Source organism: Triticum aestivum, chromosome 7A (genome assembly GCF_018294505.1).
Source record: "Triticum aestivum cultivar Chinese Spring chromosome 7A, IWGSC CS RefSeq v2.1, whole genome shotgun sequence".
Lineage (NCBI taxonomy): Eukaryota > Viridiplantae > Streptophyta > Magnoliopsida > Poales > Poaceae > Triticum > Triticum aestivum.
In genome coordinates, this window is record NC_057812.1 from 650087910 (window position 1) to 650105688 (window position 17779).

A 17779-nucleotide genomic window follows, 5' to 3' on the forward strand; every position below is an offset into this window, starting at 1 on the left:
ACGCCCCGCTAAACATGCAGCCTTCAAAAGCTCATACCGCTTCCAATCTGCCCCTATGCACCATTCGACACAGTGCACAGGCGAGGAGAATGGGCTGGCCCATGTATCAGCGGGTCTCTCGTCAGGGCGCGGCCTTGCACTGTATTGCCCACGTTACCGGGAATAGGATCCACCCTAAAATCTTTCCCGCCATTTGGCCTCCCGTGTTCCCGCCACTTCCTCCCCAGACCCCAAATCCATCCGTCCGTCCCGCCCCACTCCCTCCTCCATCCCAGCCGCCGAAACCCAAATCCCCACCCGACCCACAACCGCGCCTCCGACGGCCCGTCCCTCCGCAGAGCCAGCCCGCCCACAGCCGCGATGGAGGAGGAGATCCGCGCGGAGTTCGAGGGCAGCGGCTTCACCATCGGCGGCGACAGCGCCCAGATCCTCTCCACGCGTAAGCAGGCGCCCCTCGTTTCCCCGGTTTTCTTGTGCTCCGTTCCGTTTAGTCGGTGCCGGCTGGTTTGCTGATGCGCGTGGGGTTGGTTCCTGTGTGTTTCGCAGTGCTGACCTACTGCGTCAACTACAAGATGAGCCCTGCGGATCTCGTCTCCAACTGGGAGGTCTACTACCTCAACAGGTCAGTCCGCATATATAGGATAAAAAAATTGCAGTGTTGTAATTTCTTTCACATAGAGCCGTCTAAGTTTTGATGACAATCATCGATTCTGACCTTTATTGGTACCATATCTGAAACATGTCATACGAATTTGGGGGAAAATGTACTACTGAATATTTGTTCTGGATATAAGCCAGTAATTCTTCAGTAATGTGATTTATGAGCATTCGATTAATCCTAGAAGAAGTAGCGACGTTTTTGTGCGATGCCTGGTACGTCCATTTCATGTTTTGCTGGAATGGATATCAGTAACGCATGGAAGCACACAAAACCTCAAGAATAGTGGATAGACACGCGCAAAGGAGAAGATTCGCCTTTGCAAGTATGATCCATGTGTCTCTTGACTATGGAGCACTTGCCATGGTGATGCCCGTAGGATGCTCCGCATCACTACCTCTATATGTTTATAGCTGTGGACATAATCTATCATCAAGCTTGTTTGTATTTCCTGCCGAGGCTTTAAAGCTTATCCATATTTAGGCAGTGAAAATGGCTGAAATCTTGTGGCTTATGTTCTATACTGCCTGATGCGCTAAAGAATTCTGCCCAGCGTTCATTACACCAAGTCCTGTATTTTAGATTTTCTGAACTCTATCTGACAATTCATATTTGCTACCAATTACAGCTCTGGTGGAGAAACTTCTATTTTGTTTTGTTCTTTATTACACGACACTGCCCAAGGAAACTGAACCAATTGATTTATGCAGGCAACTGGATGGGTTAAAGGTCGAAAGCTCATACCTGGATGGTTTTCTGTCACACCTTCAAAATGAAGTAAAGGAAAAGCTTATAAAAGAAGAAACAGACCTTCACATTTACTCCAGTAATGATGTTGACATGTTAGTTCCAAATCCAGGATTCTCTGATGTGCATTGGTTGTACTTCACTTTTAGCAAAAGTGTATACTTTTTTCTATTGTCAAGGAAAAACATAATGTAGAAGTAACTGTTGCAGGCTCTTGAGCAATACGCACACAGATGAAGAGGGCTTCCTGGGCACACCAAGCACGAAACAGGAAAAGCCACATGGAGAGTCATCTAACTCTGAGCTTACTCCTCTGACAACTGAAAGGCCATCATCCATCAGAGCGGCTAAAACAAATGGTGATCGTATTACCCCTTTTGCACAACGAGTAAATAAATTTACTCAGCATTATGTTCTGAATGCTGATAATGTGGCTAGCGAGCCAAGTAAAGATGATGTTGAAACCTCAGAAGATGAATTAATCAGAAGGATCCAACCAAGTCAAAAATGTACCTTGCAAGTTCAACGCTCAAAGCCTGAACCAGGTTGCAGGTTCATGTATGACAGGATGGAAGACCGAGTAAGGGCAATACTTATTTGTTTGTTTAATTGGTATCTATAGCTGCTTATTATATTATGTTTCCAGTTTAATTACCTGGAAGATCGTATTGGAAGGTCAGCAAGATTGTTTTCTGCAACTGGGCTCTGTGGACAACCTGCAGATGCTACCCTTGCTTCAGAGGTTTGCTGCATGCTATCTGAACTCTCCTGACTGAACTATCATTTTTTATCTTGAAAGCAGATGTAATTATTCTTGCATTTCAGGAGAACATGTTTGCAGTTGGCATGGTAATTTGCGATGGGGAAGGTCGTTTGAATGAAAAATCTATCTTGTTGCAGGGCAGGTAAGCGTGCTTCTTGGGCCTGTTCACGTGGACTTTTTCTGGTCACTATTTGGTTGTTTCTTTAGGCTAACTAAAGGATCAACTTTTTCTAGTGTTGAGCACTCCAGGGGACAGCGTGTACGCCTTGATTTGAAGGATATAAACCAGTTCTCGTTGTTTCCTGGCCAGGTATGCACAACTTGTTCTCATGCCATATGTATTATCTAGTGCACTACTAACATAAAGTTGAATAACAGGTTGTGGGTATTGAAGGCCACAATCCTAGTGGACACTGTTTTGTCGCATCAAAGTTGACTGATTCCATACCAATTTCTGTGGATGATCAACTGCCTTGTGCTAAGAAGCAAGCTGGTGACCATGAAGGGCATCAAAATTCGAACACACTATCAAGGGTGTTGTCATCGGTTAGTCCCTGATTATTGGAGAAACATTGGAGTGCAATACCTGTTTGATTATTTATGTTATTGTTACATGCTAGCCATAAACTGATGATTTATTTACTCTAGAAGAAAAGTATGATTCAGCACTACCATGACATTGTTCATTCTATCATCAAAAAACATAGATTCATTTTATTTTCCTCTTTTCCTTGCCTTGGTATTGGAGTACCATCATGTTTCACTTCACATTTTGTATTCCAAATGACTAGCAGAACGATAGGCTTGTAGAAGGCCCTTAGAACTAAGGAACTCAAATCTTTAATAGTATTTGTCCTCAGAACTAATCAACTCAAATCTTAGTTATTTACTATCAATACATTTTAACAAAAAAAATGTATCCATGCATGAAAAATTTATTATCTACAATGTTGACACATTAATAGGCTGTTTGGTTCGCGTCCTGGCCTGGGGCTCACACCCAGGCAGCATCATCCAATCCTGGGCCTTACAAATCAGACACCTGAGATTACTGCCTAGCCATGGCAAGCTGGCCAGGACAGCAACCAAACGTGCACTATATGCAGCAACATCTATTTCTTATACTGTCTTTGCCAGACTTAGCTACATTTTTTTTATGAAAAGGACCAGACTTAGCTACATGTTATAATAATAGTGCTCACTGATAGTATATATTTTTTTCTTGCAAAGGATTGCGTCTTGATGCTTAGATAGATAAAGAAAGTTTGTACAGACCTGAAATGGGCCACATTACAACGCCATGCTCCTAAATGCTAGGATCCAGGAAGGATCTCCGTTAGTAGGGGTGACCAAAGCCGAGAAACTGTTGTCCCCCAGGTGGACATTGTACAGCTTCACTGTGCGGCCTGTCCACACAATTATAATTCCTCTCCGAGTGTCAGTAGCTGGCAAGCAGAAATAATTGCTGGGCTTCCATTACTGGAGAAGGGGCTTCAATTGCCATAGTCTCATGGAGGCAGACAATGGACACACCTGCCGTACTGACAAGGCTCTGAACACCTGTACACTGAGGTCGATTATTTAGCCCCTGTACATTCCACACCAACATCTTAGGTTCGTTTAACACTGGAACAACAGAGACACCCGAGAGACGAGGGCAAGGTGGTCAGACCTTGGCGAGGCTACAACCTATGCGTTGTTGTGATCATCATGATAATGGAGTTTTATAGTAGTTTTCTCATGTTTGAATTTCTGATGTTTCTTCTTACAGGTCATTGCAGCAGGTCCCTTCACAACAACCGATAATCTTTCGTTCGAGCCATTGCAAGAATTGCTCTCATATGCATGCCGTAAACAGCCCCAGTTGCTCATACTGGTGAGGCCTTTGAATCCTGATCAGGAAATATTGTTTGTATTTGTATGTTTCGTTGCTACACATATCAATTACTATTTTTTTTCTGTAGATGGGACCCTTTATCGACTCTGATCATCCTGAAATAAAAAAAGGAACTTCTGACCAGAGCTTTCATGATATTTTCCATTTTGAGATTCTGAGGAAGGTAGGTAGTGACAAAAGATTCATGCCTGCAGGTTGAAAAATCCATTAAAGTAATACTTTTTGTTTCATATCTTTGTCCAGCTTCAAGATTTTACCCAGTATTTGGGGCATAATGTTCGTGTAATTCTTGTCCCATCTGTGCGTGATGCTCACCATGACGCTGTTTTCCCCCAGGTGTGTAGCTTTCCTCATTCACCAGCCTTTAATTTTCTATTTTGGCAATTATAAACACAATGCTATATTATGATGTATCAACAAATGTCTGTAGTCTTTATAAACATATTTACTACCATCTTAAACCAGAACTGCCCTACATTTAGGGATTGTCTAAGCTAGGGCCTGTTAATATGTGTAACTGCACCGTGCTATTATCTATTTGTGCCTTCTTATGCCTATCGATCTACACATCTGTATTTGCTTATGATGCATCTCTTTGTTCTGTTTATTGCGAAGAATTCTAATGATATATCTGTGCTATTGCTGTCTGCAGCCTGCATTTGACTTGCATTTATCTGAAGATATCACACAACAGGTAATACATCACTCTTTATGATTGAACTTTTTGTCAAATAGCTAACAATTATATTCTTTTGTTCATTTTCATACATTATGCAGATTACTTGTCTGTCAAATCCAAGTCTGTTCAGTTCTAATGAGGTACGCTTATCAATTGGACGGAAGAATTTATGTGATGGACACACATACAGTTTGATGTTACACAATACAATTATACAAGCTACAAGACACTTGCAATAATATTTGTTAGTTATATCTATATTTATGCCCCTTTTTTCTGCTATTATGCTATGAAGTACTCCCTCCGTTCCTTTATGTAAGGTGTATTATTTTCGGCACCAAGGCACAGAATTATAGACATGTTAGGACGAAATTACCCTTGACAAATTTGTTGGTTAGTGGTAAGCAAATCAGTTAGTCCAGGAAAGTAAGAGATACATGCAATCGACAGAGAGATATTTTCCTTCTTTTCCTACAAGGAGAGATACAGACAATCAGGAGAGAGATACTTTCCCTTTTTCTGTAGGGATAACAAGGGAATTATGAGGAATTAGAAGAAATGCAACTTACATTCTGGAATTTTATCAAAAAACAAATACACCTTATATAAAGGAACGGAGGGAGAAATATTTTGAATTATGGCCATTTAGCTCATGGAAGTATTCTCTTTATGTTAGCCTTAAGATACTTTATTTTCTACCTTAGTGTTACATGTTCAGGAAGAGTGAATTCCCCATTGGGCCTACTTTGTGAACTCAGCTCAGATGATGTGGATTACTTTCATGCATGTTATAGAAAAATCAATTAGCCTTCTGTACAACTGTTTGTCTTTCCTGTTCCAGATACAATTTGGCTGTTGTACAGTAGACATCTTGAAACAGCTGAGCGGTGATGAAATTTCTCGCAAGCCACCTGGAGGAAAGGCCACAGATAGGATCGGGAGACTTGCAACACATATAGTGAAGCAGCAAAGGCAATTTTGTTTCTATTAAGTAAATTTGTGTTAGTCAGGACAGACAATGTTTGTAGTTCTAAATTCTTACGCAACGTACCCATCTTACAGCTACTACCCTCTGTATCCTCCTGCTGCTGGTGTGCCCATGGACTTTTCACTTGCCAAGGAAGCATTGGAGATCCCATCAGCTCCTGATGTTCTTCTGCTTCCTTCTGATCTTGCTCCATCTGTGAAGGTAATTGTGTGATACACACTGTAATCTTGAAATTTCAAAATCGTTAGGTCATGAGGGAGTTTGATTTTTCATGTTGTACTTTGTGAAGCAGGTGCTTTCCGTGAATGAAGACACGGAGGAACATAAACGATTCATCTGTGTGAACCCTGGGAGGCTATCAAAAGGTATAGGTGGCGGCACGTTTGTAGAGCTTTACTACAACGAGGACACCGAGAAGACAAAAGCCTTCATTATGCGCATCTAAAAAGGTACGAGGTTGTAGTTTATCAGTTGGTGAAGATTAAACAAAGGCACTTATCCTGGAAATGAAGGAAATCATCCACACCGCTTATGTAGCAAGCCTTCCTCCATGACTAGTTTCAGCAAGGAAAATGAACTCATCTCTGACTTACTTCATTCTCACTTTGCAGGATTGTAACATTTTCCTATTCACCAAGTACTGGACTAGAAAGATGAGACTAGTATGAAGTACATCAGTTCTGTTATCGCCCCACTCTGCTGTGAATTAGATCCAGAGAGTCTGTAAGCTTGTAATTCTAGTTAGTTAATTCAGCTTAGTATTAGTGGAAAACGTCTCCAAAAGCTATTTGTAAGCTGTACGCACATTTTATATTCAGCACAAGGCCACAAGCTCAACAGTCTATTGGGGAATTTGTCAGCTTCAATTCTCCATTCATTATACTATGTCCTCTGTTTCAACGCTTGTCTCGGAAACATTGTGAAGTCTTCTGATTATTGGGGAATATGTCAACTTGAGGATGGCTCCACCCTGGTGGATTGCAACATCTGAAGGAGCCCACCCTCACTTGGTGCTCGCAGTAGTCAGCAAGTGGCTGGCCATGGTGCTGCTCCTGTCTGGTGCCTTTGGACTTCAGTGCCCTCCATTGGTGTTGTTAGCGTGTGCTTGTTATGTTGTTTCTTTATTTCTATAGTGTTATGTCCGCCCGTATCTGCAAATTTCTGCAGTGGTGCAGCACCTTTGGATAAGTATGAAGATTGAATAAGTGAGCCCTGAATTCGTGCGTAATTCTTGTTCTGTTATTGTGACGGTTGTCTTGCAAGTCTTGCTTTTGGTGTGTGTTTTTTGGATTTGATATTTTGCATTTAAGTGACTAATTTTTCTTAGCAGTTTTCAGGCAAGAAAGGAGGAAATACCATGCCATTTGTCCCTATTGTGTTTCAAAAGTTGTACTACGTCTTCGCAAGACGTTTGCATTTTACCGAAATAGGCTTTCGCCCCGCTATATTAATATAGCAACCACCTGATACAACAAGAAGTGCAACACTAGGGCAAACAACACAATCACGCTCAAAAGAAAAACAAGAGAAAGAAATGCCAGCAGCATCGGATCAATGATAAGTGAAAGTGCGTTATATTGACTAGAGGGGGGGGGGGTGTGAATAGATGATTTTTATGAAAGTCTTCAGAACATAGAAGTTTTGAAGACAACCGATAAAAATTAAACCTATTACCATGCAGCGGAAGGTAGACTACACTAGGCAAACCATAGTCAAGTATTCAATGAAGTGAAAGCACAAAGACTAATAGCAGCTAGGTAGTAAGGATCAGGTAGGAAGATATTATGAAGCCAAACAGAACACGACGTCACTCAGTGAAGACAAATGATAGTGCAAACATACAATGACTTCACAAGGAGTAACAGTAAGTAAAGGGAAGTGAAGATGAAACCAATGACTCATTGAAGACAATGATTTGTTGGACCAGTTCCAGTTGCTGTGACAACTGTACGTCTGGTTGGAGCGGCTAGGTATTTGAACCTTAGGACACATAGTCCCGGACACCCAGTCCTGAACACGCATCTCAGGACACCCAGTCCTCACCGTATTCTCCTTGAGCTAAGGTCACATAGACCTCGCCCAACCACTCTAATAAGTCTTCAAGGTAGACTCCCAAACCTTCACAGACTTCGTTCACCGGCAATCCACAATGTCTCTTGGATGCTCAGAACGCGACACCTAACCGGCTGGAGGATGCACAGTCCTCAAGTGTAATAAGTTTTTAGATCACACAGACAAGAAGACTTAAGTGATGCCCAATTCTCTCTAGCTCTGGTGGTTAGGGCTTTATCCTCGCAAGGAATTCTCTCTCAAAGGCTTCGAGGTGGGTTGCTCTCAAACGACAAAAGCCGTACTTTCAATCTGAGCAGCCAACCGTTTATGGTTGTAGGGGGTGGGCTATTTATAGCCACTTGGCAACCCGACCTGATTTGTCCGAAATGACCCTGGGTCACTAAGGAACTGACACGTGTTCCAACGGTCAGATTTCAAACTCACACGGCAACTTTACTTGGGCTACAAGCAAAGCTGACTTGTCCGACTCTGGACAAGATTCGCTCTCATAGTCTTCACTCGAAGACATAGGTTTTTGGTTTAGGCATCACTTCAGTCATTCTGACTGGTTCTCTTGGACCCCACTTAACAGTACGGTGGTTCCTATGACTCAACACAAAAGAAAAAGAACTACGAAAGATCTAAGTCTTCGAGCTCCATAGGCTTCATATCGTGTCTTCTCTTGTCATAGTCTTCAATGTGAATATCTTCATATACCACCTTTGACTTCAATGTCTTCATACATTTTTAGGGGTCATCTCTGGTAGTAAAACCGAATCAATGAGGGACTTCTACCTGTGTTATCCTGCAATTCTCACAAACACATTAGTCCCTCAACTAGGTTTGTCGTCAATACTCCAAAACCAACTAGGGGTGGCACTAGATGCACTTATAATCTCCCCCTTTTTGGTGATTGATGACAAACTAGTTGAAGTTTTCAACAGGGAATATAATCTGTGAAATTGTAAAGAATAAGAAATTGTCTTCATAAGTTGCAAGGGCTCCCCCTGAAGATGTGCATATGAGTTAATTTGCTTTTGGAATGCAAATGCACATGGCAGGTTGTACTTGTGGAGATCCACTTCAACTTATGATGACAATCCACTATGCATGTGAAAGTATATGAAGATAATGACATGCATAATGGAAAATGGACGTCTGCAGAATGAGCTAAGTGCGGAATTTATCGTCGCACATGCGGAATTTATCTTCGCAAAACAAGGTGGCAAATAAGTAGCAGACGACCATCTAGTTTAAGTGTTACAACTCATAAGAACCAAATGTAGCAAAAACGAGAGTTGTAAGCACGAAGCAAAATATAGAGCACCCGCCCATATGGACCCACTTGAAGACTATCAACTCATATGCTTCTCCCCCTTTTGTCAGTAATGAACAAAAAGGTTTGAAGACATAGAGCCTCTACTCGTTCCCATGAGGAGTAGGTGAAGTAGCAGGGTTGTTGGTGTTTTTTAGCGGTGCAGAAGAGCTTGGAGGTGCTGAAGGAGGTGGCGATGAAGTAGCATCGTCTTCTTCCTCAATAATTCTGGCAGTCACTGTGGCAGCAGAGGAAGAGAACTCAGAGTCTTCAAGGGATGGAGTTCCTAGCAGCACAGCCCTTCGAGGAGGTGTGGAGTCAAACTTGAATCTCTCAGTGAAGCCATCCTCTTGAAGATCAGCTTTAGAACACATCATCGAGAGCCCTTTCCATGTGCGGCGACAGGTTTCATGGGCAACGAAAGCATTCTTGGTGGCAAGATTTCGAGTGCGATTAACATCCACCAAGAGGCTCTTCATCTGACGCTTCAGCCAGTCATGATGCCTATCCTGTTTCTGATGTAGAGCCACAAGAAGCTCTCGGTCGTTGAGAACACGAGTGCGCTTCTTGGGTCTTGGAGCAGTGGCACTGTCAGTGGCTTCAGTGGAAGCAGGGTGTGGTGCACGTGTAGTGCCAGCCAAAGGATACACCCGAGAAACTGCTTCAACGCCTTCAACGTTCTGAGTAAAACTATGATGGTCTGCATTCTGAAGACTTAGAGGTTGCTTGGCAGGCTCAGAATATATGGCTTCAGTAGACATGTCCACGTCAGGCAAGAAGATCTGATGGTTGCGGGCTGAGGGCTGATACGAGATGGCAGAGTGTAGCTTGATCAGCCGCATGACCCAAGGGGCGTAGAACTTCAAACCAAACAGATCAATGCCTGATGCAGCATGTTGGCGTATGAAGAAGTCCTGTGCCTTGAAGCATTTGCCATGAAGTATATAGAAGACCAAAGTCTTCATTGCACCCTGAAGCTTGGCATTTGGAGAGTGCCCTTTGATAGGCCAGAGAGTTCGCCTGATGATGTGATAGATGGTTCTTGGCAGGTACTCAAGGTCTTCAACAAAGAACTCTGTGGGATAAGCAGCATCTTGGGGCAATGGCTTCATCATGCTGAGCATTTGACTCATATCAGGTTCTGGCCGCTGAAAGATGCTCTCAATAGCTTCAGCATGCAGCTGACAGCCTTGCTCGAAGAGATCGCCAGGAGTGGGCAAGCCAGTGAGCTCAATGATGTCAAATGCATTGGCTTCGTGATGAACGTTGCCAGTCATCCACTCCAGGACCCAAGTCTTCGGATCTCTGTGTACCCTTTGATGTGAAGTGTGGCATATAATTATAGCAGGAGCTCTTCATTTCAATGCTCTTCATCAGTAACAAACTGCAGCAGACCCACTTGCTTGAAGCAATCCAACCCTTCTTCTAGACAAGGCAGACCAGCTATAGCTTCAACGTCAAGGCGCTTGTGTGGGAAGATGCGACCTTGGTTGTAAAGAATGCAAGAGTAATAGCTTCGCTGAGGATAGCTCCAGAACCGATCAGATGATATCCTTTCCCTTGAGTAGGGGTTCCTGGAGCTATTGAAGAACATGTTGTCTACCCTGAAGCCATTGATGTTGAAGGAGCCAGGTGCTGATGCAGGACCTGGAAACCTTGGCAGTCTTGGGATTGGCTTCTGGACCTGAGGCCTGTGCTCAACATGACAGTTGAATTGGGGCCGGCAGCAGACTCAGGAACAGAAGTGGCGGGATCAATGGCTTCGTTGTCTTCTGAAGCTTTTGTTGGGGAGGGCTCCACATTAGCTTCATTGGTGGTTGTGGCAGCCTCACGATTTTCATCCTCCACTTGACTAGCTGGAGGGTCAGTCACAAGCACATTCTCCCGGAGAACTGCTTCTTGGTGGGATAGGGGAGTGGGATCTTGTGGGACTCCTTCTTCTTCTGCGGCTGATGTAGCCGGAATGTCTTCAACAGAGACTTGAGGCCTTGGACCTTTGCGAAGCCTGCGGAACGCAGACGACGCCTGTGGAGTTGGAGTGGGCTGGGCCTCATAGTCTTCTTCCTCTTGTGGGCGATCCGCCCATGAAGCATCCTGTGCAATTGGCGTCAGTGGACGACCAATGCTGATGAGTTCGCTGTTTTCAAACTGAGGAAGGACTGCATCATCTTCTACATTGTCATGATGACCAATGTCTTCAGCAGCGATGGGATCAGCTGCTGGAATGTCTTCAGCTTCATGAGCCTCTGTGGAAGCAGGCTCATGAATTGTCAGTTGACGTTCTGCGTTAGGATGAACCATAGAAATGGGTTCAACTATCAAGGGCTCTGTGGGAGCAGCCCGAGCTTTCTTGCTCTTTCTCTTTTTCTTGGTGGGGGCAGTAGGAGAGGCTTCAGAGTGTTTCCTCTTCCTGGCTTCAATGTCAGCAGTTCTTGTCTTCTTGAGCTCTGAAGCTGTTGACCGGCTTTTTGCCTTAGAGCCAGTCAGTCTAGTTGGGAAGACAATCGGAACTGCTTCTTGCCGTGGTGCATCAGGTTCAGCCGTAGCAGGCTTCTTCTTCTTCTTTGCGGCCATCCTAGGGTCGATGCCAGGACGCCCATGTGCCTTGCGCTTCTCAGCCTCATTATAGGCTTGCACACATCTGTCAGCTAGAGTCTTCATGCGCTCACGCAAACCCTAAGCTTCTGCACGCTTCTTCACAAAGGCTTCCTTGAGCTCGTGCATCATTGTCTTGAAGTTCTTCACTTCTTGCATGCTGAGCTTGGCCATATGCTTCTTGAAATGAGCCTTTTCATAGTCAATCTTCTGCTTCAGTTCAACAATGCACTGGGCAATAGCAAGTTCTGAAGCAATGGCGCCTTGGAAGGCGACACTGAGGCCAATGGGTAGATGCAGATCTTCAAAGCTGATGTTTGGCGTGTCAAACCACTCGTCAATGAAGTTGTGGATGATGGTGACATCAAAGAGAGGCAGATCATTGAAGATTTCTGCTTCTTCTTTGCTCTTGATGAGTTGCTCAAGAGCGTCATCTGCAAGATCTTCATCACTTGACAGATCAATGTCGTCATTGCGCAGAATGGCAGCAGCTGTTAGCTCTTTGCCAGTGTGAGACAGAGGCATCTTGGCCTTCTGGGGCTTGGAGACGCGTGATAAGTCTTCAGACTGCACACTGTCTTCAGGAGGTGCAGTTGCCAATGGCTTCGCCCTTGAGATTTTTGGTGAAGGGGCCGGCTTTGATGCTTTTGGCTTCTTCAACTGCTTTGGCTTCGGAACTGCAGGCGCGTCATCAGACTCAGTGTCAGCTGCAGGCTCATTCACTGCAGTCCCTTGAACCAAGATGTAGGTGATGAGGCCTTCAAGGTTGGCGAAAGGACCGATGACATTGGGTTCTGCATGTCGTGTGCCATCTGCCCTTGGAGATGAGGGACCAGGGTTGAAGTCTAACGCAAAAGTCTTCTTGTTCTGCTTCGCAGAGTTTTGAGCAAACTGGAAGTTGCGCTTGGACAGATTGTCGTCACGACACCATAGCAGTGACGACGAGTGTGCATTAGCAGGCTGTGGTCCACGGACCATGCATGGATAGAAGCCTTGAGCAATGGCTTCATCTCTGGACCTGAGTAGAAGATTCTTGAATAGGATGTCTCCCCACGGTCTCTTGATGGCGTTTTTCTCAGCATACTCCTGGGTCACAAATCTGTATTTGAACCATTGTTCTGCCCAATATCTTTGAATCCATTGGATTCGGGTCTTGCGCTGACTGTAATCCTCTTCAGGATCTGTCTTGTACATTTCTGAGAGTTCATCTGGCAGATCTCTGGAGGTTTCACCACGATGCTTTCTGCCACCCTTCCTTGCTTCTTTCTCTGAAGCCATAAACTTTAACTTGAAAGGCTTCAAGACGTTCAAAGGCTTCAAAGGTTTTCATTTGCTGGACCTACAGGAACTGGCTTCGGGAGAATTTATGTGATGCTGTAAGAATTCTGCAATTGAATGCAGACTATGAGAACCAAAGGATTCTCCCACGGACATGTACCTGTGACAGCATTAAGGTGCGAGGGAAGGGGAAGAGGTCATATGCATTCTCAGAAGATTTTGAAGATAAATCAGGTTTGAAGACATTGACCTCATCATGCGAAGACATTCACTCATAGATAAGAAGTTGGTTCCAGATTTGTACGAATCCACAGATCAGTACAAGTGAGGAATCTAACTACTTTGTGAAGCACAAGTGAATATACTAGGCATGTTATGAGATGCAGTATGAGAGAGATCTAGCTTGTGTGAACAGAAACTGCTTGTGGTAGAAAGTGACAAATCCATAGGATCAATGGTGCTGTAAAAAGAGGAAGCCTTATTTACCACACTAAGAACTGCTAGACGGAGTGTAAGATGAGGCCGAGAAGTTCGATCTTCCGTGCCCTAACTTGGTGACGGAGGACACCTACGGCGAGGGCGGAGAGGACGATGTCCGCGGTCGGCGTGAAGACGGCGTCGGAGAGGTTGCGGCAACGAAGCGCTTCGTCGCCGACGTCGTCGAGGGCTAGTGGTGGCGCTAGGGTTCGTGCGAGGGTGGAAGAAGAGATAATGACCGCTGTGAGTGTGTATTTATAGGTACAGGGGCGGCACTGTGCTATTACTCAGGTGCCCCTGGCGATTCGCATCTGAGGAACACGTGGCCATTATGCGGAATTTTGGGGTTTGTTCCACGTCCCACGCACGCCTGGATTGTCGGGTGGTCGTTCCTACTTCTCCGGATTTCATGTGGAGGAATGAGCATTGAAAATGGACTTAATGGTTGTCTCTGTATCTTCTGCTGACAAGGACGCAGAGAAGACATTCGACAGTTTCAATAGAATGCATATGACTTGGAGAGATAGAGTTTGAGATAGAAAGCATAGAGAGGTTAGGGTCCGATCACATTCACTTAGTTTAAAAGATTCAACACAAAGACATAGCTATAAGTGAATGCTGTAGAGGACAGAACACTAGTATATATAAATATATATCTATAATCAACATAGTGATGATAATCATGAAAATCTGTTGAGATCGAAGCCAAACCAAATGTGAAGACATTGCAAGGTAACACCATGAGTGAAACACTTCAAAATAGAACGTTTGGTGATGGCGTTACCCACCGTATAGGAAGTATTAGACCCAGACACGACGCACAATTATCGTGGCGCTCCGAAGTCAAATTCCACATTGATGTATCCACACTTAGAATGTATGTCTTCATTGATTGAAGATATACTTTACTTCGTGTGTTGCACATCTAAGTCATCAATATGCATAAGGGTTAGGATGTGTGCCTGATCACAGGACATTTGAGGATTTCAGGATATTTAGCTCACACCGTAACTTGCAAAACCTCTTCTCATCCAAGGGCTTGGTGAAGATATCTGCCAATTGCTCTTCAGTGTTGACGTGTATGATATCAATGTCTTCCTTCATAACATGATCTCTGAGAAAGTGATGACGAATTTCAATGTGCTTTGTCTTCGAGTGCTAAACTGGGTTGTTGGCAATCTTGATGGCGCTTTCGTTGTCGCAGTAAAGTGGCACTTGCTTCAGATGAATGCCATAGTCCTTGAGTGTTTGCTTCATCCACAGAAGCTGAGCGCAGCAAGATCCAGCAGCAATGTATTCAGATTCAGCAGTGGAGAGAGATACACAGTTCTGCTTCTTTGAAGACCAACATACAAGTGATCGTCCCAGAAAGTGACATGTGCCTGATGTAGACTTGCGATCAACTTTGTCACCAGCATAATCAGCATCCGAGAATCCAACCAGATCAAACTCTGAGCCCTTTGGATACCATAATCCTAGAGTTGGGGTGTGAGCCAAATATCGAAGAATTCGCTTCACAGCTAAGTGATGCGACTCCTTTGGTGCCGCTTGAAATCGAGCACACATGCAAACACTAAGCATAATATCTGGCCTAGATGCACATAGATAAAGTAAAGAACCAATCATGGAGCGGTATACCTTTTGATCGAACTCTTTACCATTGTCGTCAGGACCCAGATGATGTTTGGCTGGCATTGGTGTTGTGAAGCCTTTGCAGTCTTGCATACCGAACTTTTTCAGGTAATCTTTGAGATACTTGTCTTGAGATATGAAGATGCCATTGCGTTGTTGTCGTATTTGAAGACCAAGGAAGAACTTCAGCTCCCCCATCATGGACATCTGATATTGCTCTTGCATCATATATCCAAACTCTTCACTGTACTTCTGATTGGTGCAGCCAAAGATAATGTCATCCACATATATTTGGCACACAAACAGTTCACCATCATATGTCTTCGTGAAAAGAGTGGGATCCAGGGAACCAGGTATGAAGCCTTTGCTCTTCAGGAAGTATTTGAGTGTGTCATACCAGGCCCGAGGGGCTTGTTTGAGGCCATACAGTGCCTTGTTGAGCTTGTATACCATGTCAGGATGTTTTGGATTTTCAAAGCCAGGCGGTTGTGCAACATACACTTCTTCAATCTTGCCATTGAGAAAGGCACTCTTCACATCCATTTGACATAAAAGTATGTTATGATGATTTGCATAAGCCAGCAGTATGCGTATGGCTTCAAGTCTAGCCCCAGGAGCAAATGTTTCATCGAAGTCAATGCCTTCCACTTGAGTATATCCTTGAGCAACGAGACGAGCTTTGTTTCTAACAACTTGACCATGCTCATCTTGCTTGTTGCGGTATATCCATTTGGTGCCTATTATATTGTGCTTCCGTAGATCAGGACGCTTAACTAGTTCCCATACATTATTCAGCTCAAACTGTTGAAGCTCTTCTTGCATAGCTTGAATCCATTCAGGTTCCATGAAGGCTTCTTCAACTTTCTTGGGTTCTATTATTGAGACGAATGCGAAGTGCCCACAGCAATTTGCTAGCTGAGTTGCCCTTGAACGAGTGAGTGGACCTGGTGCATTGATGCTATCAAGTATTCTTTCAATCTGCACTTCATTGGCAACGCGAGGATGTACAGGGCGAAGACTTTGCTCTTGATGTTCATTGTCGTTGTTGGAAGGAATGTCTTCAGGCTGAGCATTGTCTTCATGTTGATCAGGTGCTGAAATGATAAGTTCTTCTTTAGGATGAGCTTCATAAGGTATAATTTCTCCAGTTCCCATTAGCTTGATTGATTCACTGGATGGAACTTCATCTAGTACATTTGGCAGCTGCTCTCTTTGTGAACCGTTGGTCTCATCGAACCGCATATCCACTGTATCAACCACTTTGTAATGAAAGAGATTGAAGACTCTGTAGGAGTGCGAATCCTTTCCATATCCAAGCATAAAGCCCTCATGTGCTTTTGGTGCAAATTTTAAGGTGTGATGTGGGTCCTTGATCCAGCACCTTGCGCCAAATACTCTGAAGTAACTGACATTTGGCTTTTTGCCAGTAAGGAGCTCATAAGATGTCTTGTTCAGTAGCTTGTGAAGATAAACACGATTGATTGTATGGCATGCAGTATCAATGGCTTCGGGCCAGAATTTTCTTGGGGTGTTGTATTCATCTAGCATCGTTCTGGCCATCTCAATTAGTGTTCTGTTCTTGCGTTCGACGACGCCATTCTGCTGTGGCGTGTACGGGGCTGAGAATTCATGTGTGATGCCCAAGGTATCAAGATATGTATCAAGGCCAGTGTTCTTGAATTCAGTGCCATTGTCACTTCTGATGTGCTTTGTCTTGGCGCCAAAATTGTTCATAGCTTGATTGGCAAAGCGTCTGAAGACATCCTGCACTTCAGTCTTGTAAAGGATTATGTGCACCCAAGTATATCTAGAATAATCATCAACAATAACGAAGCCATAGAGGCAAGCAATAGTAGTTAGAGTTGAGTAATGAGTGGGACCGAAAAGATCCATGTGAAGCAGTTCGAAGGGTCGAGTAGTAGTCATGATTGTCTTCGAGGGATGTTTGGCCCTCGTCATCTTCCCTGCTTTACAGGCACCGCATAAGTGGTCTTTCTTGAACTTGACGCCCTCGATGCCTATGACATGCTTCTTCTTCGCAAGGGTGTGGAGGTTCCTCATGCCAGCATGTCCAAGCCTCCGATGCCAGAGCCAGCATTCTGAAGCCTTTGCTAGAAGACATATTGCAAGCTGTGGCCCTGCTGAGAAATCTACCACGTACAGATCATATTTTCGATACCCTTCAAACACTAGAGACTTGTCAGATTCCATTAGTACAAGGCAACGATATTTTCCAAACATTACGATCATGTTCAAATCGCAAAGCATTGAGACAGACATTAAGTTGAAGCCAAGGGATTCAACAAGCATGACTTTATCCATGTGTTGATCCCTTGAGATTGCAACTCTACCTAGACCCAATACCTTACTTTTACCAGTGTCAGCAAATGTGATGTGGCTCTTGTCGGATGGACGTAAGGTTGAGTCCATAAGAAGACTTCTTTTGCCAGTCATGTGATTTGTACACCCACTGTCAATAATCCATTCTGAAGACGCTGGTGTCGTACCCTACAGTGCAGTTAGGGGGATAGGCTTCACCAAGAGCATTGTGAAGCAAAAACATTTGACGAACCAGTGGGTTATGAAAGCTTAGATCCAGGTTAGGACTAATAGGGAGGGTAGCAAGCGATTCAGGTACGAAGTACATAGTAAGACCATTTGGGCATTTGATCTTGTGCCCTACAAGATGTTTAAGGTC

At 44.1% G+C, this 17779-nt stretch overlaps 1 protein-coding gene across 1 annotated transcript; it reads left to right on the plus strand.

Moving 5' to 3' along the window:
- The first annotated feature begins 200 nt into the window (after nt 1–200).
- Nucleotides 201–6632, plus strand: LOC123148975 (DNA polymerase alpha subunit B). The gene is made up of 17 exons (XM_044568511.1): nt 201–439; nt 547–622; nt 1369–1500; nt 1616–1985; nt 2052–2147; nt 2231–2310; nt 2403–2478; nt 2547–2714; nt 3940–4044; nt 4133–4228; nt 4309–4401; nt 4718–4759; nt 4843–4884; nt 5586–5716; nt 5807–5933; nt 6025–6181; nt 6344–6632. The coding sequence occupies exons 1-16, from the start codon at nt 361–363 to the stop codon at nt 6175–6177; spliced, it is 1866 nt and encodes a 621-aa protein (XP_044424446.1). The 5' UTR covers nt 201–360; the 3' UTR covers nt 6178–6181; nt 6344–6632.
- Nucleotides 6633–17779: the final 11147 nt, after the last annotated feature.

Coding starts and splice junctions, on each gene's coding strand:
- LOC123148975 (XM_044568511.1), top strand. CDS start 361: ATGGAGGAGGAGATCCGCGCGGAGTTCGAGGGCAGCGGCTTCACCATC. Junction 4,045..4,132: donor AGCCCCAGTTGCTCATACTG/GTGAGGCCTTTG, acceptor TTTTTTCTGTAG/ATGGGACCCTTTATCGACTC. Junction 4,402..4,717: donor ATGACGCTGTTTTCCCCCAG/GTGTGTAGCTTT, acceptor TGCTGTCTGCAG/CCTGCATTTGACTTGCATTT.